At 37.2% G+C, this 25,694-nt stretch overlaps 1 protein-coding gene across 1 annotated transcript; it reads right to left on the reverse strand.

Moving 5' to 3' along the window:
* Nucleotides 1-16: 16 nt before the first annotated feature.
* On the reverse strand, nucleotides 17-20,419 carry snrkb (SNF related kinase b). The gene is made up of 5 exons (XM_077567381.1): nucleotides 20,255-20,419; nucleotides 18,077-18,400; nucleotides 17,607-18,001; nucleotides 7,189-7,330; nucleotides 17-2,160 (listed from the first exon to the last, which is right to left on the reverse strand). The coding sequence occupies exons 2-5, from the start codon at nucleotides 18,295-18,297 to the stop codon at nucleotides 1,131-1,133; spliced, it is 1,788 nt and encodes a 595-aa protein (XP_077423507.1). The 5' UTR covers nucleotides 18,298-18,400; nucleotides 20,255-20,419; the 3' UTR covers nucleotides 17-1,130.
* Nucleotides 20,420-25,694: the final 5,275 nt, after the last annotated feature.

Below are 25,694 nucleotides of genomic sequence, written 5' to 3' on the forward strand. Positions count from 1 at the left end.
GAGCACAACGGTTACATTGATTTAATCCATTTTAATAAATAAACACAAAAAAATAAGTACATGGCTCCGGGGAGACGTGATCGTATAATTACAAAGAGAGAGAACACACCAGGGAGAGGCAAGCTGCAACTGTACAGGAATAATCGCTTTTATATTTAATCTGTTCTTGGTACAAATTTTACACTTACATTGCTGCTAAAATAGGAGCGATAAATAATCAAGATTTCACGCTTTGTCTATAAGCGGCCACTGTATGATCCATGTTGGATAACCAATTTTGGCATTAAACTGTAGAAATGAACACAAGTAAGCTGCTCTGCAGGCTACAGTGAAACTACATATTTATGTACAATAGCTTAGCTTTGGCCCTTGTCACTGTACAAAATGTATCTACTGTACATTTATCATCTCCACCTCAAATAAGACGTAAGTGGATGTGAAAATACACAAAATATACATGGAGTTGACTCCCCTACCAATATATGTAACACATAATATTTGTAGATGTACAGTAGGAAGCTACCATGTACTGTACTGTGTGCAATCAAGGTGACAAGACAACAGCAGTGTCCTGCAAAAAATCCAAGACACGATATGGAGGTATATGGTGATAAATAACAGTAACAGCATGCACAGCAAGTCACACGGTTCCCATGGCGACGAGCGTCCCGGTTGTGACAACAAAAACTATGAGGGCGAGTGATCCAACGGACAGAACATTAAGAGGACGGAGAATGATACAATCATCTCAGTCTGAGGCATATTAGAGCGTGTAGCATATCGTCATAACATATTGTAACAGTCTCTCAGCTTATATTAAGAGGTTTGTAACCAGAGAAGCGGGTTGTGCAAAGGGAAGAAGAAGAAGAAGAAGAAGAAACAAGTGCTATTTTTATTTTCTTTTTTCAGTGAAGCCTTCATTGTAGGCACCTCATCGGGAAAGTCTTCTTCTCTTCTTCAGTGCGGGTACAGTGCTTGCAACACTCGTGGTGCGCTAAGTCCCTCACCAAGCCGCAAAGTGGCTGCTGATGTACTAAACTGGAGCTTAACATCGTGTTTGCTGCTCAAGTGTGCACTCCAACGTCTCCTGTCGTCAGCTGTGTGCGTGTGTGTGTCCCAAGCGGTGTCATTTAGAGCACATGGCAACAGTTATACTGAGCCAGCGGGAGGATCTTGGCTTTGTTGTTTGTGGGGATGTTGAAGGCCAGCGCTTTCTCGCACAGCGGCAGCTGGAAGAGGCGCTCGCGCAGTTTCAGGCTGTGGCGTTTCCCTGTGGGCTCCACCCTGGCGGCGGCGGCGGCGGCGGCGGTGGCAGCTTCGTCCCAGGACCCCGTGGCAGTGCGCGATTGCGATCTGTCCGTCACAAAGTCGTCCCTGGCGCCCATGTCCGTCCTCTGCTCCTTCTTGGCTCCGCGGCTTGACTTTTGTTTCTTGGGTGAAGCGCAGGCGCCGGCGGCTTTGTTGAGGTTGTTGTTTGGTTCCGTCTCTTGGTGGGGGACGCTCTCGCTCCACCCCTGGCAGCACGGCATCCTCAAAGCGGGCTCGGCCTCACACGAGGCGGGGGGCTCGGGCGCGCGGCTCACGACATTGTCGAGGTGACCGACTGGTTGGTACGAAATCACGCAGGCACTGCCCGTGTGTTCGATCTCCATCTCTGCTCCATCCTCGTCTTCCTCTGACTTCTCCTCCGGGCCCACTCGTTCTTCCTCTCTTTCTCCATGACCGTCCGCACCTTCCAGCGCCACCTCAATGTCTTTCTGAGGCTTAGTTACAGACAAAGACAACAAACCTTCACACTCTTTGGCCAGGTTGCCTTCGTCTTCGTCTTCTTCCTCCTCCTCCTCCTCCTCCTCACAGATCTGCAGGAGAGCCGGGAGGTTCCTGGCAACGCGAGGTTCCTCGGCCGGCGGAGGGTGCAGAGAGTAGCTCAGGTTGACCTGCCGCGGCGCGGGCAAAGACTGCGGCTTGGCGGCGAGCAGGTCGCCGGACTCGACCATTCGGGAGAGCGGCGAGGTAGAGGAGAGAGCCCCCGAGAGCCAATGGGGAGGGGCCTCTGGGCTGAGCAGCACATTGTCCAGCCCCTGTAACCAGTGGTGAGTCTCGATCTCCTGCAGCGACGCTCGGACCGACGGATCCTTCTGGAGCATCCTGGAGATCAGACTGACAAAAAAAAACACAATCAGATACTATTGTGAAAATACAGTGTGTTGAGGTATATTTTCTTCCACTAGGTGGCATTAGTGTTTTATGTTGGATGTTGGTGACAGGAACACTACATTTTTCATTTTAAAATTCAGAGCAATTTATGTATTTGGAACATGAAGCAACCCAAGGTCTCAGGCCATTTTGTTCATTGTGAATTACAATTAGTCAACAGTCCCCACAAATACATATATTTTCATTCATTATTGCAAAATTGTGTTATAGTGACTATTTTACACAACGATGTACAAAAATAAAGCATGAACAACTATTGTATTCACATTTTTAATGCCTCTCGACTAGTGATGCACCGAATATTCGCCCACCGAAAATGGCTATTTTTTGCCATTCGGCCGAAATAAAATTAAAGCCGAAAGAATATGGCCGAAATAGGTTGTGGTGACGCAAGCAAAAAAACGCTGCAAGCAAGCAAGCAAGCGTCTGTTTGAATTTGCGGATTTTAAGTGCACCGCACCTTGTCCCGCTGCACGCTCCCGTGCCCGCCTGTGCAAACTACATTGACTATAAGGTGCAATCGCACCGCCAGAAAATGCTCAACCCTCGTTCTGTGTTTAATGTACCATTAAGCCAACATGTCTGCGGTGTGGGCACATTTCAATTTATATTGTGCTTGGTTAAAATGCCAGTGCTAAATAAATATTTTATAATAATATTATCATTTTAATTATTATAATAAATGCAATGATAGTAAAAATAGGCTTTTTTTTCCCGGCCCTTCGGTTTTCGGCCAAGCATTTTGAATTTTTCGGTTTCAGCCAAACATTTTCATTTCGGTGCATCCCTACTCTCGACATCATATTTAATGCTTCTTAATGCTATTTAAGGCCTTGATTTTAGGGTAAAAAAGTTGGTCATCAAACATCAGAATGTTTTTTTTCTTTTTTTAGTTTCATTGAAACGTGTGATTTCTATTAAATCATTACATCTCCCTGGTCATTACACATTGTAGAATTCAAGTCACTCAAGCCATACATTTAGCTGGAAGAAATGTACTTTTTTTTTTTTTTTTTGAAGGTGTTCCAAATGATCTTTTTTTTTGTTTTGCATTCCAACTACAGAACATTGTGTCCATGTGCCATGAATGCAAATGAATGTCATGCCGGTTTCTTGGGAGCTCCACACAACACACAAGCTCATGAGACCCATTACGAATATCCCGAAGGTTGTTCTGTTCTGCTCAGACGTTCCATCATGTGACCATGTGAGCGCAGATTGTGTTGGATCAGATATATCCCGCGGTGTTTGTGGTCAAACAGCCAGCCACTGGGCTGAACACATTTATGCTTACTCAACGGGGAAATGAATGAACGGCAACTTAAAAAGACAGCAATGTACAGTATGTGACATTTTCATTTTGTCCCTCAGGAAAAAGACACAAATGACAGTTATTAGACCGCTTTTAGCACCGTATATCTTCTCATGTCAAACACAAAAAATATGTTTTCAAATGTTGACAGTGAAAACATTATGTCTACTATTAGGTTCCTATAGGGTATATAGTAAGTAGTAACTCGGGTCATTTTGCCTTTATTATAATTTGACATCAGCAATGAATGCAGCTTAATTCATTCACTACCATCAATTCATTAAAAAAAATATATATATATATTAAAAATTAGGGGCGACAGGCAATTCGATTTTTAAATTGTAATTAATCGTATGACTTCACTAGTTAACTCACGATTAATCGCAAATTTTATATCTGTTCTAAATGTACAATGAAAACAAATTCTAGGTTTTCATACTCTTGCTAACAAAAGTGCATTTTTTTTTAAACTAATAGAAATTAGTTCAAATGAATTTTCGACGTTTATAGCCGTCAAAGGCAGCGAATTAATTAAAAAAAGATTATTAAAAATTTGGGGGGTCAGGTGATTAAAATTTTAATCGGAATTAATCGCATGACTTTACTAGTTAACTCACGATTAATCACAAATTTTATATCTGTTCTAAATGTACAATGAAAACAAATTCTACGTTTTCATACTCTTGCTAACAAAAGTGCATTTTTTTTTTTTAACTAATAGAAATGAGTTCAAATGAATTTTCGACGTTTATAGCCGTCAAAGGCAGCGAATTAATTAAAAAAAGAAAAAAGATTATTAAAAATTTGGGGGGTCAGGTGATTAAAATTTTAATCGGAATTAATCGCATGACTTTACTAGTTAACTCACGATTAATCACAAATTTTACATCTGTTCTAAATGCACAATAAAAAAAATCTAGCTTTTCATACTCTTGTTAACAAAAGAGGGGAACAACATTGTTTAACTAATCGAAATTGTTCGAATGTATTTTTGACGTTTATAGCCGTCAAAGGCAGCGAATTAATTAAAAAAAGAAAAAAAGATTATTAAAAATTTGGGGGGTCAGGTGATTAAAATTTGAATCGGAATTAATCGCATGACTTTACTAGTTAACTCACGATTAATCACAAATTTTACATCTGTTCTAAATGCACAATAAAAAAAATCGAGCTTTTCATACTCTTGTTAACAAAAGAGGGGAACAACATTGTTTAACTAATCGAAATTGTTCAAATGTATTTTTGACGTTTATAGCCGTCAAAGGCAGCGAATTAATTAAAAAAAGAAAAAAGATTATTAAAAATTTGGGGGGTCAGGTGATTAAAATTTTAATCGGAATTAATCACATGACTTTACTAGTTAACTCACGATTAATCACAAATTTTACATCTGTTCTAAATGCACAATAAAAAAAATCTAGCTTTTCATACTCTTGTTAACAAAAGAGGGGAACAACATTGTTTAACTAATCGAAATTGTTCAAATGTATTTTTGACGTTTATAGCCGTCAAAGGCAGCGAATTAATTAAAAAAAAGAAAAAAGATTATTAAAAATTTGGGGGGTCAGGTGATTAAAATTTTAATCGGAATTAATCGCATGACTTTACTAGTTAACTCACGATTAATCACAAATTTTACATCTGTTCTAAATGCACAATAAAAAAAATCTAGCTTTTCATACTCTTGTTAACAAAAGAGGGGAACAACATTGTTTAACTAATCGAAATTGTTCGAATGTATTTTTGACGTTTATAGCCGTCAAAGGCAGCGAATTAATTAAAAAAAGAAAAAAAGATTATTAAAAATTTGGGGGGTCAGGTGATTAAAATTTGAATCGGAATTAATCGCATGACTTTACTAGTTAACTCACGATTAATCACAAATTTTACATCTGTTCTAAATGCACAATAAAAAAAATCGAGCTTTTCATACTCTTGTTAACAAAAGAGGGGAACAACATTGTTTAACTAATCGAAATTGTTCAAATGTATTTTTGACGTTTATAGCCGTCAAAGGCAGCGAATTAATTAAAAAAAGAAAAAAGATTATTAAAAATTTGGGGGGTCGGGTGATTAAAATTTTAATCGGAATTAATCGCATGACTTTACAAGTTAACTCACGATTAATCACAAATTTTACATCTGTTCTAAATGCACAATAAAAAAAATCTAGCTTTTCCTACTCTTGTTAACAAAAGAGGGAAACAACATTGTTGAACTAATCGAAATTGTTCAAATGTATTTTTGACGTTTATAGCCGTCAAAGGCAGCGAATTAATTAAAAAAAGAAAAAAGATTATTAAAAATTTGGGGGTCAGGTGATTAAAATTTTAATCGGAATTAATCGCATGACTTTACTAGTTAACTCACGATTAATCACAAATTTTACATCTGTTCTAAATGCACAATAAAAAAAATCGAGCTTTTCATACTCTTGTTAACAAAAGAGGGGAACAACATTGTTTAACTAATCGAAATTGTTCGAATGTATTTTTGACGTTTATAGCCGTCAAAGGCAGCGAATTAATTAAAAAAAAGAAAAAAGATTATTAAAAATTTGGGGGGTCAGGTGATTAAAATTTTAATCGGAATTAATCGCATGACTTTACTAGTTAACTCACGATTAATCACAAATTTTACATCTGTTCTAAATGCACAATAAAAAAAATCTAGCTTTTCATACTCTTGTTAACAAAAGAGGGGAACAACATTGTTTAACTAATCGAAATTGTTCGAATGTATTTTTGACGTTTTTAGCCGTCAAAGGCAGCGAATTAATTAAAAAAAGAAAAAAGATTATTAAAAATTTGGGGGGGTCAGGTGATTAAAATTTTAATCGGAATTAATCGCATGACTTTACTAGTTAACTCACGATTAATCACAAATTTTACATCTGTTCTAAATGCACAATAAAAAAAATCTAGCTTTTCATACTCTTGTTAACAAAAGAGGGGAACAACATTGTTTAACGAATCGAAATTGTTCAAATGTATTTTTGACGTTCATAGCAGTCAAAGGCAGCAAATTAATTAAAAAAAGAAAAAATATTATTAAAAATTTGGGGGGGTCAGGTGATTAAAATTTTAATCGGAATTAATCGCATGACTTTACTAGTTAACTCACGATTAATCACAAATTGTACATCTGTTCTAAATGCACAATAAAAAAAATCTAGCTTTTCATACTCTTGTTAACAAAAGAGGGGAACAACATTGTTTAACGAATCGAAATTGTTCAAATGTATTTTTGACGTTTTTAGCCGTCAATGGCAGCGAATGAGTTAACATTCAGTTTCCGTTCACAAATGAAAGTAATGAACTGTAACGCGACATTAGCCGATTCGTGTGCTCGGTCGACATCTTTTACAACACTGTTGCCGATGTAATGTCAAAGTGTCATTGAAAAAGTCAACCTTGCCTTGCTGAGAGTTAAACGAAGCATGTCCATGCGCAGCCCGACTGCAGCACTAAAATTATTCACTGAAACTAATGAGATGCTTTTACGGTCACTAGCGATCTAACAAAGGGCGACAGTAAAATCTCGCCGGCCTTCAGTAATACATGGCATTTCATCAATGTAGCGCAAAGATGAGGATGTGATGGCGCGGCATCGGGTCATTTTCCTTGAGTGGACGTGAAAGAGCGCCACTGTGTACTTACTCCCTGCAGTCGCCCGAGACGTGCTCGGGGATGGAGTAACGACAATCCAGAATCATGACCAGAGTCTCACTGTCGTTGGCCTCCTGGAAGGGAGGAACCCCGCACACCAACATGTACAAGATCACCCCCAGAGACCAGATATCTGCAACACACAATGGAATGAATACACACACTGTCAGGGATGTACGCAGAAAAAAGAAAGAGATTTTTGGTGCTTCTTCTGACACACTTGCAGACAAACATACACTCACGCATGCTTTCTGTTGCTGACTGCGTACGTATTTCCTCCTGTGGCTTCCCTCCCTTTCCTTCCCTTGCACTTCCTCGTCGCACACATACATCAAAAGCCTGACAAGAGCACTGGGACTGATTTACACACACACGTACACACAAACAACAGGAGTGTGCTGGCGTTGTACTATTTTGAGAATCTTTTGCTATTTGTTTCTCTCCTTCCTCGTTGCCTATATCCAGGTGATTGAGAAAAAAAGGCTGAATTTCTTGAAAAAGCAGTGATATAATGCGACTTGTCATGGCATCGCCCTTTTCAAGGTTACTTTATTTGGCCCGTAAAATGCAGGAAGTGCTCAAGCGTGTGTGTGCGAGAGCTCCGATTATGAAAGGCTTATAAAACCACGGTTGGATTTGATGGTGCATACCAGGGCAGACAACAGTGAACACTTTTGTCCCTTGCGGCAAATAAAAAGAAATGCTCCGTTTCAGCATCAGAGGCAAATGACGACACTATGTGGTTGACTGTGACAATTTTCATCAATAAACACTGTACTCAAATTCACAATGTACATGAATTCAATTTCATTGCATTGACATTAAAACATAAAACAGTGTGGTTCATTCAGCTACCCACACCCGCGAGTAATAAACATACAGCCATTGTCTGCCATTACGGTCCAAACAAGCACGCTCAGTCATCGGCGTACAATGTACACAGCCACGCTCGTCTCTGTTCGAGAACTCTTACGCAACAGGGTGGAGACGCCATCTATTATACTTTTTCCAGCTCGCGAGGAAATATCACACATACTGTACACACTGACGTACTGTAGCCACCATTAGTGGCCTGCTAACCACTAAGACCACAAATGAACAGATACAATACTTCATTACAATATTACTTATTATTAGCTATTCATACTGAAATTGGACTAACTGGGTTTCAGTGCCCAATATCTTAACTCATTCACTGCCATTGACGGCTTTGAACGTCAAAAATTCATTTGAATTATTTCTATTAGTTTAACATTTTTTTCTCCACTTTTGATAACAAGAGTATGAAAAGCTAGAATTTTTTTTTAATCGTACATTTAGATATAGATACAAAATTTGTGATTGAACGTGAGTTAACTAGTGAAGTCATGCGATTAATTACAATAAAAAATTTTGATCGCCTGACTGATTAGGATTTTTTATTGTAATTAATCGCATGACTTCAATAGTTAACTCACGATTAATCACAAATTTTATATCTGTTTTAAATGTACAATAAAAAAATAGGTTTTCATACTCTTGTTGACAAAAGTAGAAAAAAATAAGTTAAACTAAAAGAAATAGTTAAAATCATTTTTGGACGTCTATAACCGTCAATGGCAGTAAATGAGTTAATTATTTATCTTGAAACAACTTTTACAGTATTTCTGCTGTGGTTTAGTACAGTATAACAAAGGTCATAAAATATAATTGCATATACGATTGATGGTACTTTTCATACTCTTGTTAACAAAAGAGGGGAAAAAGTTAAACTAATAGAAATTGTTCAAATGTATTTTTGATGTTTTTAGCCGTCAATGGCAGCGAATGAATAAAAAAAAATTAAAAAAAGATTATTAAAAATTATTATTATTATCATTAATAAGTGATGTAGAATTGCAGCAGGGAAAAACAATATGTCTAATACCAGGTGGAAAAAGTGACACACTGGGTCTTTTTTTTTTTTTTTTGTGGAGCCCAGAGTTCAAACATGGTGAAGCAGCATTTAGCTGTTATGATGCACACAAATGGCATAAGCTGCCAACAGAAGTCAAGTCAGTCACAAGTAAAAGTGCTTTTAAATCCAGATAACCCCCCCCCACCCACCCACCCACCCATCCCATATCTAGGATTAAGTTCATTCAAACTATTCAAACCAAATCATGCCAAAATCTTAAATCTTGCACTGTTTGATCTTTTAGTAAATTTAGTAAACTACTTTTATATTTCTTTACGGTGCTTTTAAATTAACTCGTTTGTAAATGATTTTTAAATGTTGTACTTATAATAATGTGAATCACAATTCGATATCTTGTAGGGATGCACGATAATATTGGTGGCCGATAACTATCTGCAATTATCGACCAATTTGACGTCATACAAATGAACCAGATAATAACGAAATCCGCCAATAATAATAGACTTGCCCCCGTTGGTCCATCTGTTGTGGTTGTGGCTCAATTTGTGCCCAACTCCTCAAAACCCCCCTCCCCTCTTAATTTTGCAAACAATTATCGGCTTACATTTGGGTTATCGACACCGGCACAAAATGATTGGTTTATCGGTTGGAAATAGCGTTATCGTGCATCCCTAGTATCTTGTGTATCAAACGCACTATACAGTATAAATAAAGCTGCCTTGCCTTGCCTAATAAAAGCCTGAAAGACTTGTCCTGAAAACAACTTTCGAGATAAACTTGATGACACTTGGCCTTAAGAGCTAGAAATTGAAAATCTATGAAGGAGGCAAATTTATCGGGATTGCTTGAGGGCAATTGCTGTCTCGATGCAGGCTGAATGGGAGTGTGTGTGTGTGTGTGTGTGTGTGTGTGTGTGTGTTGGGTCAGAAGAGTGGAGCAACGCACAGCATTTAACATTAACATCTATTTCGGGTGTCTTGTGTGAGACACTCAATGGAGGTCATGTGACACAGCATCACAATCAGGTTTTAATGCCCCGTGAAGAGGTTTGTATGAAGATCAGACTACATTTTATGACCAATTTATGCAGAAATGGAAGAAATTCCAAAGGCTGCACATTAGGCATGTATTGAAAATTCAGCCACCAACATTTTTTTTGTCAAAAATTTGCCATAGAGTGGATTTTGAGCTTTGTTCCAAAAGATCGAAACAGGATGTTGTGATTAAAGCTTAAAAGCAGCAAAACCTGTCTGTCGCGGACGCTTGCTCGTCCGGGGACAGTGATGCCAATCTTTGACATTTCACACATATTTGCAGATTTTTTTTTTCCCTCCCAGGTTTTTAACATAGCTTATTATAATTCTAGTTATGTTTTGGTTTTCAGCGTCAGCTTCCTCATATTGAGTTTTCAGTTGCGGCCAAGAATTTTTATTTTGCTGCACCCCTAATATATATATACACTTTTCCCTTCCACTGTATGTTCTTTTTCGGATTGACCCATCAAGGAAACATGTTCAAACTCGCATCCCTAATAACACATTTTATATTTGTAAACATGTATCACCTTTCCTAGTTCCTTACACTGCCAGATTTTGTGCTCATTTCCAACAGTTTCAGTCTCATCACATTTAACACAAAAATGGCAATTCAAAAAAAGAACAAAGGCATCAACTACAGCCTTTGGACAGTAACTCTTTGACTGCCAAAAACGTTAAATAACGTTTAGTAAAATCCTAGGGAGGAGTGCCAAAGACGTTAAAAGACGTTTGTTTCAAAACAGAGGTGAAACTAACCATTTTCTATTGTTGATTACTGAAAAACGGAATAAGGTAGAAACAAACTTTTTTTTCTGATGAAAGATAAGAGTCCAATCTTTCATTTGGTAGTATGTGTGTTTCCATAGTCCAAAGACATAATTTTCTGTGGACCTTGAAAGATCAGTCAAAAATGCTTAAATCGGCTGGCACCCAACGGCATCCCTTTTCTGAAAACGTCTGGCAGTCAAAGAGGTAATGAGCAAATATTATGTAACTGGAAGCAATGTTTATCTTTGTTAAGGACAGCAGGCCCTTATGCGCATCATCTGTTTTCTATCGCGCTTGCATGCAGGGACAAACATGGCTTGAGTCCAAGCTAGTTTACACGTTGGACTGATCACATGTCAATCATAAGACTGGCAAAGAGAGAAAAAAAAAAAAGACTGGCAAAGAGACATATCATCGTTCCCACTCACATTCACAATCCCCAAGTCAAACTAAACTGCAACCTTTTCGCTGGGAGACAGCCAGGCTAACTAGTCGTCAGCTCTCGGCTATTACAAGCACATGAGATTTGAATAGATGGCCCGAAAAACTCCCGATCGGGCTTTCATGCTGATTGGCTAAAAATGAGTTTGTATAAAAAATGATCTGACCTTCATGCGCGACGATGATGCCTTCTCGGCTTAAGACTCTTCCACCAAAACAATTCTCTTAATAATCCTTTGCCTATTTTCGTTCCACTCATCGAGACGCCGTCTCCTCTCACTCACAAACCATCCATCCACGCCAAGTGCATAAAATAAAAAGCAGAGAAAAACAGCAAACACATAAAGTTTTTCCTCTTTCCTCATTCTTGTGATTTTCGGCGCGCGGTGCTTGGGTGACGTCACGGGAACGCCATACCCGGACGTCCTGCGGTGGAAACGCGACTCTACTTTCAGCTCAAATGATCCACAAATCAGCTCATACGGTGTGAAATTTTAAGGAGTTTACAAAGTCCACAACTCAAACTTACCGGGACGTTTCTAACAGCCCCTAAAACTCAACTTATATAGCGTTAAATAAAACATTATTTGTAAGGAGTAGAAGGTCATGTACTTAAGTCGCCATTGTTTTTTGTGACTTAATTTGACTTTTAGAGGCATTTGAAATGCTAATTGTGCCCCCCTCTCAAAAAAATACAAAAATCCCAACAAGATGGCGGCCACTTGTCACATTGTTAGTCCAAGTTCCCAAATGTGATGTAATTTCTTTTACATGTTCTTTTCCATTGACACATATCTGATATGGTCACATTCATACTGGCAGAACACGTTAAACAACCCGCATGGAGCCAAAGTGACACACGCGTCAAAACTGGGCAGTGACAACATAGAAATACTGCAAACGGTGTCGAAATGAATAATAAACATTCCACACCATTCAGTTGGCTTTGGCTGACTCTCGCTCAAATTGATTTTAATGAGGCTAACCTCCACGTTACTCCACTGATTGCCGTTAGCAATTATCTTGCTATGTTTAATTAAGGGCGTGCCTCTAATGTGCGTGTGTATGAATCAGATTTAATTGTCATTTCAAATTCATTCATTATTATTTCCTTTCTGGGTAAAGGTTATTTATAGGGATGTACGATATACAGCATTTTTTTTTTCAAGCCGATACAGATGAATTCCTGCTTCTCAAGACCAACACGCTAACCAAGAACCAAGAATGAAGAACGTATTCACTTTTTCTTTATTTTGTATTAACTGTAGTAGTTTGACCACTGCATACAGCACAGCACTCTAAAGTTAGCATCCAGCCACTGTGCAGTCAGACCTCGCGAGCTAGCAAAGCTAACATGGCTAACATCACATGTCCATAAATCAGTAGTGAAGCTTGTGTTGTGTCCTTTCCATCTATGAGTGTACGCAAAAGTGTGCCACATTGTATTACACTGGCAAAGTAGATATTTAACTCATTCACTGCCATTAACGGCTAGAGACGTCAAAAATTCATTTGAACTATTTCTATTAGTTTAACATTTTTTTCTCCACTTTTGATAACAAGAGTATGAAAAGCTAGAATTTTTTTTAATCGTACATTTAGATATAGATACAAAATTTGTGATTGAACGTGAGTTAACTAGTGAAGTCATGCGATTAATTACAAAAAAAAATTTTGATCGCCTGACTGATTACGATTTTTTATTGTAATTAATCGCATGACTTCAATAGTTAACTCACGATTAATCACAAATTTTATATCTGTTTTAAATGTACAATAAAAAATAGGTTTTCATACTCTTGTTGACAAAAGTAAAAAAAAATAAGTTAAACTAATAGAAATAGTTAAAACTTTTGTTAACAAGAATATGAAAACCTAGATTTTTTTTATTGTACATTTAGAACAGATATAAAATGTGTGATTAATCGTGAGTTAACTATTGAAGTCATGCAATTAATTACAATTAAAAAATGTAATCGTCTGGCGCCCCTAATTTTTAATAATCTTTTCTTCTTCTTTTTTTTTAAATTAGCGGCATCGGGCGTTATTATTTTTTTATTGTAATTAATCACATGACTTTACTCGTTAACTCAAAATGAATCACAACTTTTATATCTGTTCTAAATGTACAATACATTTTTCTAGGTTTTCATACTCTTGTTTACAAAAGTGGGAAAAAATGTGAAACTAAAAGAAATTGTTCAAATGAAATTCTGACGTCTATGAGTTAAGCGTGCATGTGCGCTCGTGGGTGATGACATCTCAATGACTTTACTGCATATGTTTTCCTTTTCTTTTAGCGACTCTCAACCAGGGGTGTTAAAGATAAGAACATGAGAGAAGAACAGGAAGTTACATAATGATCTACTGTAGATGGGTGCACATTCAAAGCAGTAAAAGCTGCAAACAAATAGTCTAGTGCCGCCGCGGTGTTGATTTCAAAGTTAAATTTGAGTGTTTGGTTGATTTTACATTTTGCAAGTTGGCACTTACTGCATGTGCTGATTCTGAATGTGAAAAAAAGTGATGCATCTGTCTGGAGCACGAAAGACCTTTACGCTTTTGATATCTCAGTATTTACACTTTTGCACAACAGTTGAAAATGTTAAAATGGTACGGAAAAAATGCCTGTAGTTTAATTTTAATAATGGCTGCAATGGATTTCTATTTTCAGAATTTTCTTTGTCATTGACCGTGTAGTAGTGGTTTACTGGCCTGACAGGCAGCATGAATTCCTATTTCTCTATAAATGAAAGTGTGAAAGTGTGTGTGAACAGTTGTCTGTCTCTACATGTGTCCTGTGAGTGACAGGCGGATCGGCCTAGCGTGTACAATTAGCCTTAGGCCCAAAGCTAGCTGGAATAGCTTACAGGTTTCCGCAATAAGAAAAAAAAATAAAAATATGTGATTCTAAATGATCTAAAGACATTTGCGACCAACTAACATCAGATTGTGTTTGACCTCACGTGTTTAATGTATCTAGCTGGGCTAGAATCGTTTTGAATTGTTGGCAGTTTTTTAATTTCATTTTTTACTTTTTTTTTTTTAATCCAGTTAGTTTTAATTAGTTCTTTGAGCAGGTTTGTTGGCTTTTTTTTTTATGCTTCATTTTAGTATTAGTTGTAGTTTATAGGAGAGTGTTGAGTGCAAGACAAAAGGTCACAAATTTTGTATGGCCTGACAGCAATATCGAAATAAATTTAAAATAAATCCTAAAAGATCAGTTATAAAATTAACTGATAGATGAATACAAAGGACATTTTAGCTTTACTTATAATTAGGTTTAGTGTTATGAATGTAAAATGTACCTTGAGTTGTTGTTGTTGTTTTTTAAAGCACTTTATCGCTTTTATTTTATTAATGAAAATGTGTTTTTAATTTTAATTTGTTATTTCCGTTGTTGTTGTTAACTATAATAACCATTTCGCTGGCATCGAGCCGAAACCTCTTAAGTCATAATTTGGCAAAGTTGATATTTTCTTCAGAAATATACTTATACTTTATATATATATATATATATATATATATATATATATATATATATATATATATATATATATATATATATATATATATATATATATATATATATTAGGGGTGGGAATCTTTGAATGTCTCACGATTCGATTCAAATACGATTTTTGGGTCTGCGATTTGATTCAGAATCGATTTTTGGTTAAGAACGATTTTTGATTCAAAATGATTTGATTGACAATGATTTTTGCTTCAATGTATAGATGTGCAAAGAATCGTAACGTTCTACTCCAGTCTGACTCGCTAATGTTAATAAGTGCTCTACTCGCGGCACTTTTATCACTCAAAAGAACGACTCCGCGCTGAAAAAAAACAACTTTTATTGTAATAACTTGATTGTGACTTTTTCCTTCTACTCTCTAATGCGGCTACAACTCAACAGTGTATCAGACCGCGTGGAACCACACTGCCCCTAAAATAGCCAAATCGAGTACAACATGAACAGCGCTTCCAATGAAGGCACACACAAACAAAGGCAAGACAGTATAAAATAATTAATAATAATAAAGATTTTGGGACATTTAAAATCGATTCTGAATCGTACTAAATGAGAATCGCGATTCTTATGAGAATGGATTTTTTTGGCACACCCCTAATATATATATACTGTTGGTATTTTTATGAATACTTGACCAATCTGAAGTGTTGAAAATGGCCTTCTCTCTTTGATGATGCAATGTTAATGGTTAAAAAAAACCATAGTTTTTCCCCAAAAACCTGAAAAGGGAGCCCGACGCCAACAAAATGGATGCAATCCATCTTGGCAATAAAGAGCACCTTCTTGACTGATTTCAGTTCTGTGTGCATCTTCTACTACACATCTCTGCGTCAACGCATTTATTGTAATGCACATCCATTTATACATCAATCCATTTAAGAAGCTCAAGACCAGTGACAGAATTTACACAGCATACCCACAACACAGAGCAAAGGCCCGAACCAGCTGACAGATTTGAACTCGAACCCGGCTTGAATCGCTTCAGAGCACATTACACCAAACAACACCAAGGGACATCCATTTCCTGTCCCCAAAAAGTGTGACGAGTATCACAAAATGTCCCCACAAGATGAGAAATCCAGAGAAGGCACACACTTACACTTACTGCAGTGTTTGGCTCCACTGCAGAACGTGCCCAGTTGGCTGGCTTGCTTAGACTGACCCAGATACACACGCTAATCCTTTGCACACACACACACATTCCCAACGTACATGTTACACACAACCACACAAGCAGATGAATGTGAAAGGACAAATAGTACGAGGACTGGCGATTTAGGACAGGAGGCATTGAGAAGGAACATACAGACGGGGGGGGGGGGGGGGGGGTCAAGGGAGTTCTTCAAAACACTTTCGCAAACACACCGACAGAGAGGAGGTGTGACATGCTCATGTTAACAGGAAAAAAAATGAAACTGAAACACAAATTGTCCACGATTCCCTATTATTGAAATCTCACACCCTTCTGCTATACCACATTCACACATTAGTGCCAATGTTCTACTTAATGCTCAGCAGGCAATCTCAATGATCTTTCAGTTCTTTGCTTAAAGTATAAATAATTGTCTTGTCTACATCAGGGGTCAGCAACCTTTATTGTCACAAGAGCCATTTTAGGCCAAATAAATAACAGAAAATCTGTCTGGAGCCACAAAGCATTTGAAGATTGTGATGAAGGAAACGGTGTGTTTAGTAATGTACTGAAGGCCCAAAAGCTAATTAGAAATGCACCATAACACAAAAATAGGAGAGCAGCATCCAATACGTAGACATTTATTTTCTTCTACCTTTCATCTTCCGTTTTTCAGATTTTTTTTTTTCCAAAGAATTTTCTGCCTTTCTGTTTTTGACATTTTGTGGCTATATATTTTTTTTTAAACCTGCCTTTTATGCTATCAATTTTCTAACATTTTAGTCAATTTTGTGGACATTTTATTGTCATTTTTGGGATTTCTTCTTTTGTTTTGGACATTTTCTGGTTAGTTTTTGCATGTTTTCTTTTCTGCCTTTTTGGAAATTTCATGGACATTTTATGGTAATTTTATTGCTTTTCCAATTAATTTTTGGGCATTTTTAGATATATTTTTTTTTAAATAAACTTTTCTTCAGCTATCCTATCAATTAAAGACTAAAAGCTAAAAATATATACTTAAAAAACAGTGGACTGTCATTTTTAAAAACAATTATTATTCATTTAAAAAAAATCGAAATCATTAATTCATTTAAATAATATTTTAGCTAAAAAAAATAAATAAATGTAAAAATAAAAAAAACCTTTTTTTTTAGTGATCCACATGGAGCCACATGAGTGGAACTAAAGAGCAACATGTGGTTCCAGAGCCGCAGGTTGCAGAACCCTGGTCTACACGTATTGCTGTACCGTTTGTGCTATTCACCGCTAGCGGACTAAAAGGCAAAGCTGTGTGGTTGTTTTTAATACACAATGTGCAATTCTCAGTCTTATGTATAGTTGGAGAGTAGACCTCAGCTAAGAGTGGCATCAAACAGCTTGAAGATGTTTTTTTTAAACAATTGTTCACGCATTGTATCTGCCAAAATGCTGCTTAATGTAAAGCAAGTTGAGTCACTGCAACCATGCAACGCTCGTGTGCTTGCAAGTCAAAGCAGAAAACAGGTGGAAGGACAGATCGTATCTAAAAACTCGCATCTCAAGGCAGCAATGTTTTTCAATTTTGTGTAATACACAACAAGATAGTTCTTAAAATAGTCTTACCCACAGCTGGAGCATCATACTCTTCTCCCAGCAGAATCTCAGGTGCGGAATACGCCAGCGACCCACAGCTGGTGGCCAACATGGTCCCAGGTTTGAATAAGTTACTAAAGCCAAAGTCCGTCAGTTTCACTGCCCCTTGTTGCGGAAAGAACACCACATTCTCTGGCTTCAGGTCCCGATGCACCACGTGGAGCTCGTGGCAGTACGCCACGGCACGCACAATCTGGGCAAAATGGCGTTTGGCAGTGCCCTCGGCCACGCCGGTCTCATGGCGAAGGATGTAGTCGTAAAGGTCGCCCCCCTCTGCCAGCTCCATGACCAGGTAAAGGGTGGTGGGCGTGTCGATGACCTCATAAAGGCGAACCACGTTGGGGTGTTGCACCCGCCTCATACATCTGAAAAGAATAGAAATAACATATTGTCTGACATCCACGCTTGATATGAAGACAGCAGAAGCACGCTATCTATACCTGACTTCCTGTAAGAGGTGGCTTGTCGCCATGACATCGAGTTTGGTCTTGTCAATCATCTTGATAGCCACCAGCTGCCCCGTGTTGACATGCCGAGCCAGTTTGACCACCGCATAGTGGCCCCTTCCCAAGGTCCGGCCCACATGGTAAAGTCCGCTGAGATTCAAGCGGTCTGATTTGAGATGTTCATCTTGGGCCGGCACGCTCTCGCCACACTCCATGTTGACATCAAAAAGAGTTGAAATGTATGCAGATCCTTGGAGGTTGGAGGAAGAAGGGCTTGCTTGGTAAAAAAAAAAATCCTCCTTACTGCAAACGGGTTGCCTAGTTATGCAAAAAAAAAAGAAGATAATAAAATGAAAAACATTATTTTCACATTTTACATTTTTTTGTATTAAGACGCTGTATACTGTATAAAAAAAATCCTCCTTACTGCAAACGGGTTGCCTAGTTATGCAAAAAAAAAAAAAGATAATAAAATGAAAAATATTGTTTTCACATTTTACATTTTTTTGTATTAAGACGCTGTATACTGTATTTATTATAGAGTTTAATACCAAGTGTCAGTTGCTTGCTAGCTACATTTGTATTCAAATTGCAATGATTTATTTATTTATATTACATATGGTTTAGTATGTGTCATTTAGACACAAAGTGTATCAGACATTAAGACCGGCTAACTGTAGTTCTGTGGCTCTGGTTTGCCCCAACATTTTGCGTTACCATGTGAAAAGCAACAACAAAACAAACCACTGGTAGGCTGCCACTTTTTTGAATACGTAAACCAGATGAGAAAAATGTTTCGCTAAACACAATTTAAAAAAAGAGTTGACATAAAGTACAATATAGCAATTGATTTCAAGTAGTCAGCTTAATTAAAAAAAAAAAAACATTTATTATAAATGTTTTAAGGCTGTAAACCACCTCTCCACATACTTTACAGACTTGTCTCATAGAGGTATTTACATTTTCTTACATTCTCTCTTGTTTAAACACTCAATGTTCAGACCTTCGTAAATAAATAAATAAAAAATAGGTACACTACTGTGAAAAAAATGCATGCAAAATTGCATGCAAAAAAATCCGTGAAACAGCGAGGCCGCAAATAGTGAACCTCGTCATAGCAAGGGAACACTGTACTGTAATATTCAATCCACATCATTGTTTCATGAAACATAAAAAGTTGAAAAGATAAAGCCACTGATTTGTACTGATTTGTTTGCATTATTGCTGTAATCTAGTTTATGATGTACGTTTAAGCCACACTTGTGTGAATTTATAGAGAACACTTAAAAGACTAAATGTCAAACAGTTTGCTAACAACTCCAATTGAGGTAAATTAATAGTGCCGTTCATGTTAATTCATTTGTCATTATTTTAGTGTAAGACTAACCTATTAAACCAAAACATATAATTTGATATTTCCTATTTCTATACAATTGTTTTATTTTTTTGCTGTGTACATGAGAAGAGGACCATGAAAAAATTCATGCCAATCACAATTAGATTAGTTTTCAAAAGCGTTCAGTCTTAGTCGTAAACATGTCTTGCTATACAGTCCAACATTTTCCATTGTCTCATGTGAAACGAGGGAACAATGTTGGGCTTTCTCAAATTACACTCACCCTGCACAAATGGCACGCCTGATCAATATTGTAAGAAGAAACCTTAATGTATGCCCGAGTGTGTGAGTGTGCTCCCATGTTAGTTGGAGCACGAACGTCCGAATGTGGCGTTAACGCGGGTGATGTCATCATCTGATCTTCCCAAGGGTAACGAGTCCATCTGACATCACCATCCGTCGTCATTCTTCTGTTTGCGCTATTTTCTTTCTCACGCGAAACACTCATCATCTCTCATCTCTCTCTCCATCCTCATCAACATCACAAGCCGGCAGCCTCACTGTTTACATGTGGACAAAGCTGCCAACAGGCTAAATGGAGGCCTCGTCGCGTTAATAGGCGCAGTATTAATTGTGTCTGGTCGCGGTGTCGCCGAGGGAGCCGCCAACTGCGCTGTCGCGGCCAGTTGTTCGTTACTTGGCCGGCCCGCAACTGCAGTCCCGACTTGGCACATCCGCCATCCTGCTGGCTGGCCCCCTTTCCGCCTCAGCAACAAACGCGGCAACAGCGAAGGACGCGCAAGACGGAAATTCATGAACAACGCCGTCGAACTTACCGTTGGCTCGAACATCTCGCCGCGTTCAACCCACTGGGGTCCGACTCCCCCCTGTCGCCGCCGAACTTAAAAATGAACAACGTCGACGACGGTTCCTCCGCTTGTTTCGTTCAGCTCCATGTTGCCTGCGCGTGCACACTTCCCTCCTCGCTGGAATGGACAGCCAATGAGTGGGCGTCGGGGAGAGAGAGAGAGAGAGAGAGAGAGAGAGAGAGAGAGAGAGAGAGAGAGAGAGAGAGAGAGAGAGAGAGAGAGAGAGAGAGAGAGAGAGAGAGAGAGAGAGAGAGAGAGAGAGAGACTACACTACAGTAGTACACTTCACAAGCAGTGAAGCATATGCGAGATTTCCAGTGCTTGACTCCTACTAGTATTTTTCCTCTACTGGTGGCACTTTTGGCCTTCTAGAATGCAATTAGACCTTACTAGTAAACTACTGTGCTGCACTAGTAGCAGGAACGTTTTGCCAACTGGTAGCAGCCTTATCAAGGATATTGAATAAAAGCTTGAGCATTAATTAGATATGCTTGATCTCCACTAGTGCACACTTTGTTTTCACTAGAAGGACTACATTATACTAGTGCGGCAAAACTGCACTAGATGACTACTGGGCTATTGTACTAGTGACAATGATAAATTGTACTAGTTAGCACTTCACTATAACCAAGAGGCTACTAGTTTGTGACATGCCTACTAGTTCGGCCAAGATGCTACTCGCAGTGTACTGTGTCCTCAATTGTCTTATTACTGGTGAGGGCAAAGGGCATACGACCTTAAACTGGTTACCAATGACCTCGAATAAATGTTCAAAAGGCTTTCCATAATAGTGTGAGAGAGAGCGAGAGCGAGAGAGGGAGGGAGAGCGAGAGGGGGGTTGGGGGGGGGGGGATGAGTGTTAGCCCTTCCTTCCTCGTGACGTCAATGCATTCCGTCTCGCTTCCGCAGTCTCAATGGAGCGGTTACATAACGTGTCTCTGTGTTTTCTCTACAAATAGCAAAGCAGTACAAGGACCCAAGTTGAGCCACATTCCCGAGACACTTAGTAAAGACTGACACCGCAGGAAGATTAAAGGGCTTTAGGACGGGAAAAGTGTTTCCATTTATAACTCCAACTCGTTGGAAACTTGGGAACTTCGTACAGAATCCAAACATGTTGTCGTGAAATCTCGCATTCACAATAAATTACTACATCTGTTCACTGCTGACTATTTATGTCGTTTGGGCTTACTTTCGTACACAAATTGGTGAATTGTTATGGTTGCATAACAACATTAACACTTTAACACTTTTTTTTTTAAGACTTTGTTGTCTTCTAAAAGCGAGAACTTATTTTGAAGGCAACTTATAATTGTTGTTGCTATTGTGACACTTAGCAACTAAACAGACTCTCACATTCCTACAGATATTTAGTCGTATCTTTCATGGGACAACGCTGAATAAATAAAATTTTGGCATGCAAAGTAGAAGTGTGCATCTTATATAAGCGTGTATAATTATTGTTCCCTCAAAAATAACTCAAAAGACATCTATGAATAGCTAAACCCCAAGCAGCAAAAGTAAGCTACTGTTTAGTGAGGCAACCATGAATGCTAACATTTTTTACTTTAGTCATGCAGTAAGTAGGTGGCTCTGCTCAACCAAGGCTAGAGCCAAACTGTAGCAGGGTTTTTACATTCCGGATCTGGATTTGACACCTCTGCCGCACTACAAAAAAAAAATGACAGCAGAAGATTTAAGAAAAAAAATATAGTAAAATAAAAGTATTACTATAAGCAAAATTATCTGCCAACAAAACAAGAACACTTTACTACTTACTTTTTTTTTTTTAGGAAGGAAGGGAAAAAAGTTTGCACACATTTTATTGTGTTCAATTCAGCGTCCATGGATGTTTTCGGAATGTGGGAAGAAAACTCCACAAGCACGGGGAGAACATGCAAACTCCACCCAGGAAGGCCGAAGTCATCCACCAATAATACACATTTGAATTATTCCTATCTCAGGAAACTTTATTATTTTTATTATTACTGAAAAATAAGGAGGTTTAAGTTACAGCATATAGAATTAGCAAACGCATTAAATATAGCCACATAGCATTCATTAATAGCATGCTGACAACATATTAATTCGTTCACTGCCATTGACGGCTATAGACGTCAAAAATTAATTTGAACTATTTCTATTAGTTTCACATTTTTTTCCCACTTATGTTAACAAGAGTATGAAAACCTAGAAAAAAATGTATTGAACATTTAGAACAGATATGTGATTAGTCATGAGTTAACTATTGAAGTCATGCGATTAATTACAATAAAAAAATTATCGTCTGACGCCTCTAATTCTGTAATATTTTCTTTTTTGTTTAATTACTTAATTATTTAAACTCAAGATGAATCACAAATGTTATATCTGTTCTAAATGTACAATACACTTTTTCTGGGTTTTCATACTCTTGTTAACAAAAGTAGAAAAAAATGTGAAATTAATAGAAATAGTTCAAATGAATTTTTGACGTCTATAGCTGTCAATGGCAGTAAATGAGTTAACGTGAACCGAGAATTTTTTTTTATTATACGAATGAAAATAAAATGTGACCATGTAATCAAAATTACTGTATTTTTTTGTTTTCTAATGTGATTGTTTTAGCATTGATCCGAAATGCCGTCATATAATTTTCCCACCCTTACTGATTGCATGAGACAAAAATTTATCATATTCATTTTCCCCCTTCATTTGCTTTCTTTTCTATTTTAATGATATATTATTAAATATAATAACTTATCATTATATAAGTAATAAGGGGTAAGACTAGATAAGTTCTTGTACTTCTTCCTACTCTCTTTGAACATGTAAATTCTGACTTTACTAATAATTATTTTCCCTTTAAACTTTTATTTTCCTTCCTTCACTTTTATTTTATATTTTGTATTTTTTTTAAACGTCCGTATACATTGGCGCTATGAGAAATGTTGTCTATACAACATCATGTAAAATACTGATTTAAAAATAGCTGAACTTGCCAAAGTTACATAATTTTTGTAATGTTCTACATAGTTATTTTCCTTGTACTGAAAATGTCACCCCTTGCTCAGCATGTAGGCCTACAAAAGAAATCTGGGCTCAGGCTCTCCTTTGTGCAGTCTTGCATGTTCTTTCTCTGGCTCATTCCTCTCATATTCCCCAAACGTGCACTTTATCTGGAAACTGTGAATTGCCCATAACTGAGTTTGTGAGAGTGAACGGTCGTTTGTCAAAAGGTGATAGATTGATTCCAACCACGTTTGTTTTGCCATGACGACAGCATACCTCCACCACACGGTGGCGGTAGAGATTCAATGATTGCTCAGCCTTCATCGTCAGCTAGCTAGCCCGTCCCAAACCTGAAACTTTATGCATTTTAGAGTGTTTATTCAACTTTATATTAACTCTTTAAAAAGTACATATCCACATATTATACAAGATCATTTTATTACATTCTGCACACTTGACTTCAACAAATCCTACCTACTCATAATTCAAATATTGCTTACCGTAAATAAGAGATTAGAAAATGGTCTCATTGAATAGCTTTAACATAGTCGTCGAAACTAAAATGGTGGCTTTACTGGCAAATGTTTTTATGTGTGTAGTTCAAAGCTATTGCATTTTATTAAATATATATAGATTACAAATAAAAACAAAAATCCATAGGTAATATGCAAACATGATGCTGTTACATTCAATACTTACATTTTTTTTTCTTCTTGTCACATTTTTTTATTGTGAGTCACTGAAGCAGGAAAAAATGGCTTGTCCATAATAAATTGGCAAATACACAAATTAGTCTTTGCATTGCATTGTGCACAATCTTTTTTTTTTTCATACAGTAATATAGTAGTAACATACAGGAAGCTTCACCAAATGAGACCAGAAAGGAAAAACGATCTCTGGCCAATAATACACAGTTCCTCATTTTATTAATGTGAGGTAATTGCATCAAAGATAAAAAAAATAAAAAAAATCTTATAGTCCTATTGCTGAATGCCTTTGTGTGTTTTTGTCATGTTCAGGTTTTTCCGACAAAGCAGCGCTCAATCAATAATAAAGGAAGAGAGTGTTTTGTGTGTGTGCGTGTTACTTTTTTCCTCTATTCTGTTCACAATACGTTTCAGTGTTAAAATAATCTTTTAAATGTAGCTACAACTGCTATTAATGATAATTATTATTACCGGCATTATAATAATAACAATACTACTACTAATGATAATAATGTAAATGTGTGACACAAAATAGAATTAATCCCGTTGATATCAAAATGTTCCTTGTAGTATTATGAATGGAATTATTTCCTGATCCAGTATAACTAATTTGGTAAAATATAATAATGAAAATACATTTATTCTAAACTAAACTTATACAGTATCTAAAAAAAAAAGAAAATAATTCCTGACTGTGTTTCCATTCCAAAACTCTTGATATGTCTGCATAATTAAGAAAAAGCTTTAGAATGTTGTATAGTGCAGAATAGATACAGGATATACAAAATCATTATTAATGAACTTGGTTCAGTCAAACCCTGCCAGTATGAATTTCCAGAAGTGTGTGCTGAGCTATGTCATACGCCAACGATTTCATCCTAAAAGCTGGGAGAGAAAACTGATGTATGATGGAACACTTTTTAGCCTACAAGTAATTTTAATTGGAAAAATGGGGTATCTGCATCTGCACAATGTGCAGCAAATAAAGTCACTAATATACTTCCTTGTGCTTCTTTTAGGCAACAATAATGTACTCAATTAAAACAAAAAAAAAAGTTGGATAAACTCAAAATTTTACAGCAACAAATTTTGATACAATTTTGAGTTGGTCAATACTTTCAATTTTACAATTATATACCAAAAATACAGTTGGGGTGATTTTACAAGAAGTGTTGTTCATTGCAAATCCTATTATTGTTTGGACTTGCATTTGAATGTGATGCATAAATGAGAATCAATTGGCCTTTTGTTCCTGTGCTTTTCATAGTTATTTGTTTTTGTTTACGATTTGCTGTTGTGTTTAGTTTTTAATTGTTTTGTTATTTATTTTTGTGTTTTGCACTTCAGGGCCGCCATTGTATCCATCAGTATTTAAAGAGTCATTAAATAAATAAAATAATAATACAAATAAAATTTTGCGCCATCTAGTGTCTTGACTCAGTAGAGGAATGAAAACTGTGGTCTTCAAGTCTTTCGTTCAGATCTCAGCATAACACCCTGCCCATGCATTTATTTCTTTATTTTTAAACTCTTGATTAATTCAACACATGCATGTTATGTTAAATGAAAACTGGATGGATTCCTCGTAATTGTGAATGGTTACTAGTAAACAGTATGCCTTGGCGACCAGTCAATGCTGTTCCCTGCCTCTCACCACAAGTCGTCTTCTCCAACTCACGCATCATCCAAGTGAGTATAGAAAATTGCAG

The sequence above is a fragment of the Vanacampus margaritifer genome, chromosome 6 (assembly GCF_051991255.1).
Source record: "Vanacampus margaritifer isolate UIUO_Vmar chromosome 6, RoL_Vmar_1.0, whole genome shotgun sequence".
In the NCBI taxonomy this organism is placed as follows: domain Eukaryota; kingdom Metazoa; phylum Chordata; class Actinopteri; order Syngnathiformes; family Syngnathidae; genus Vanacampus; species Vanacampus margaritifer.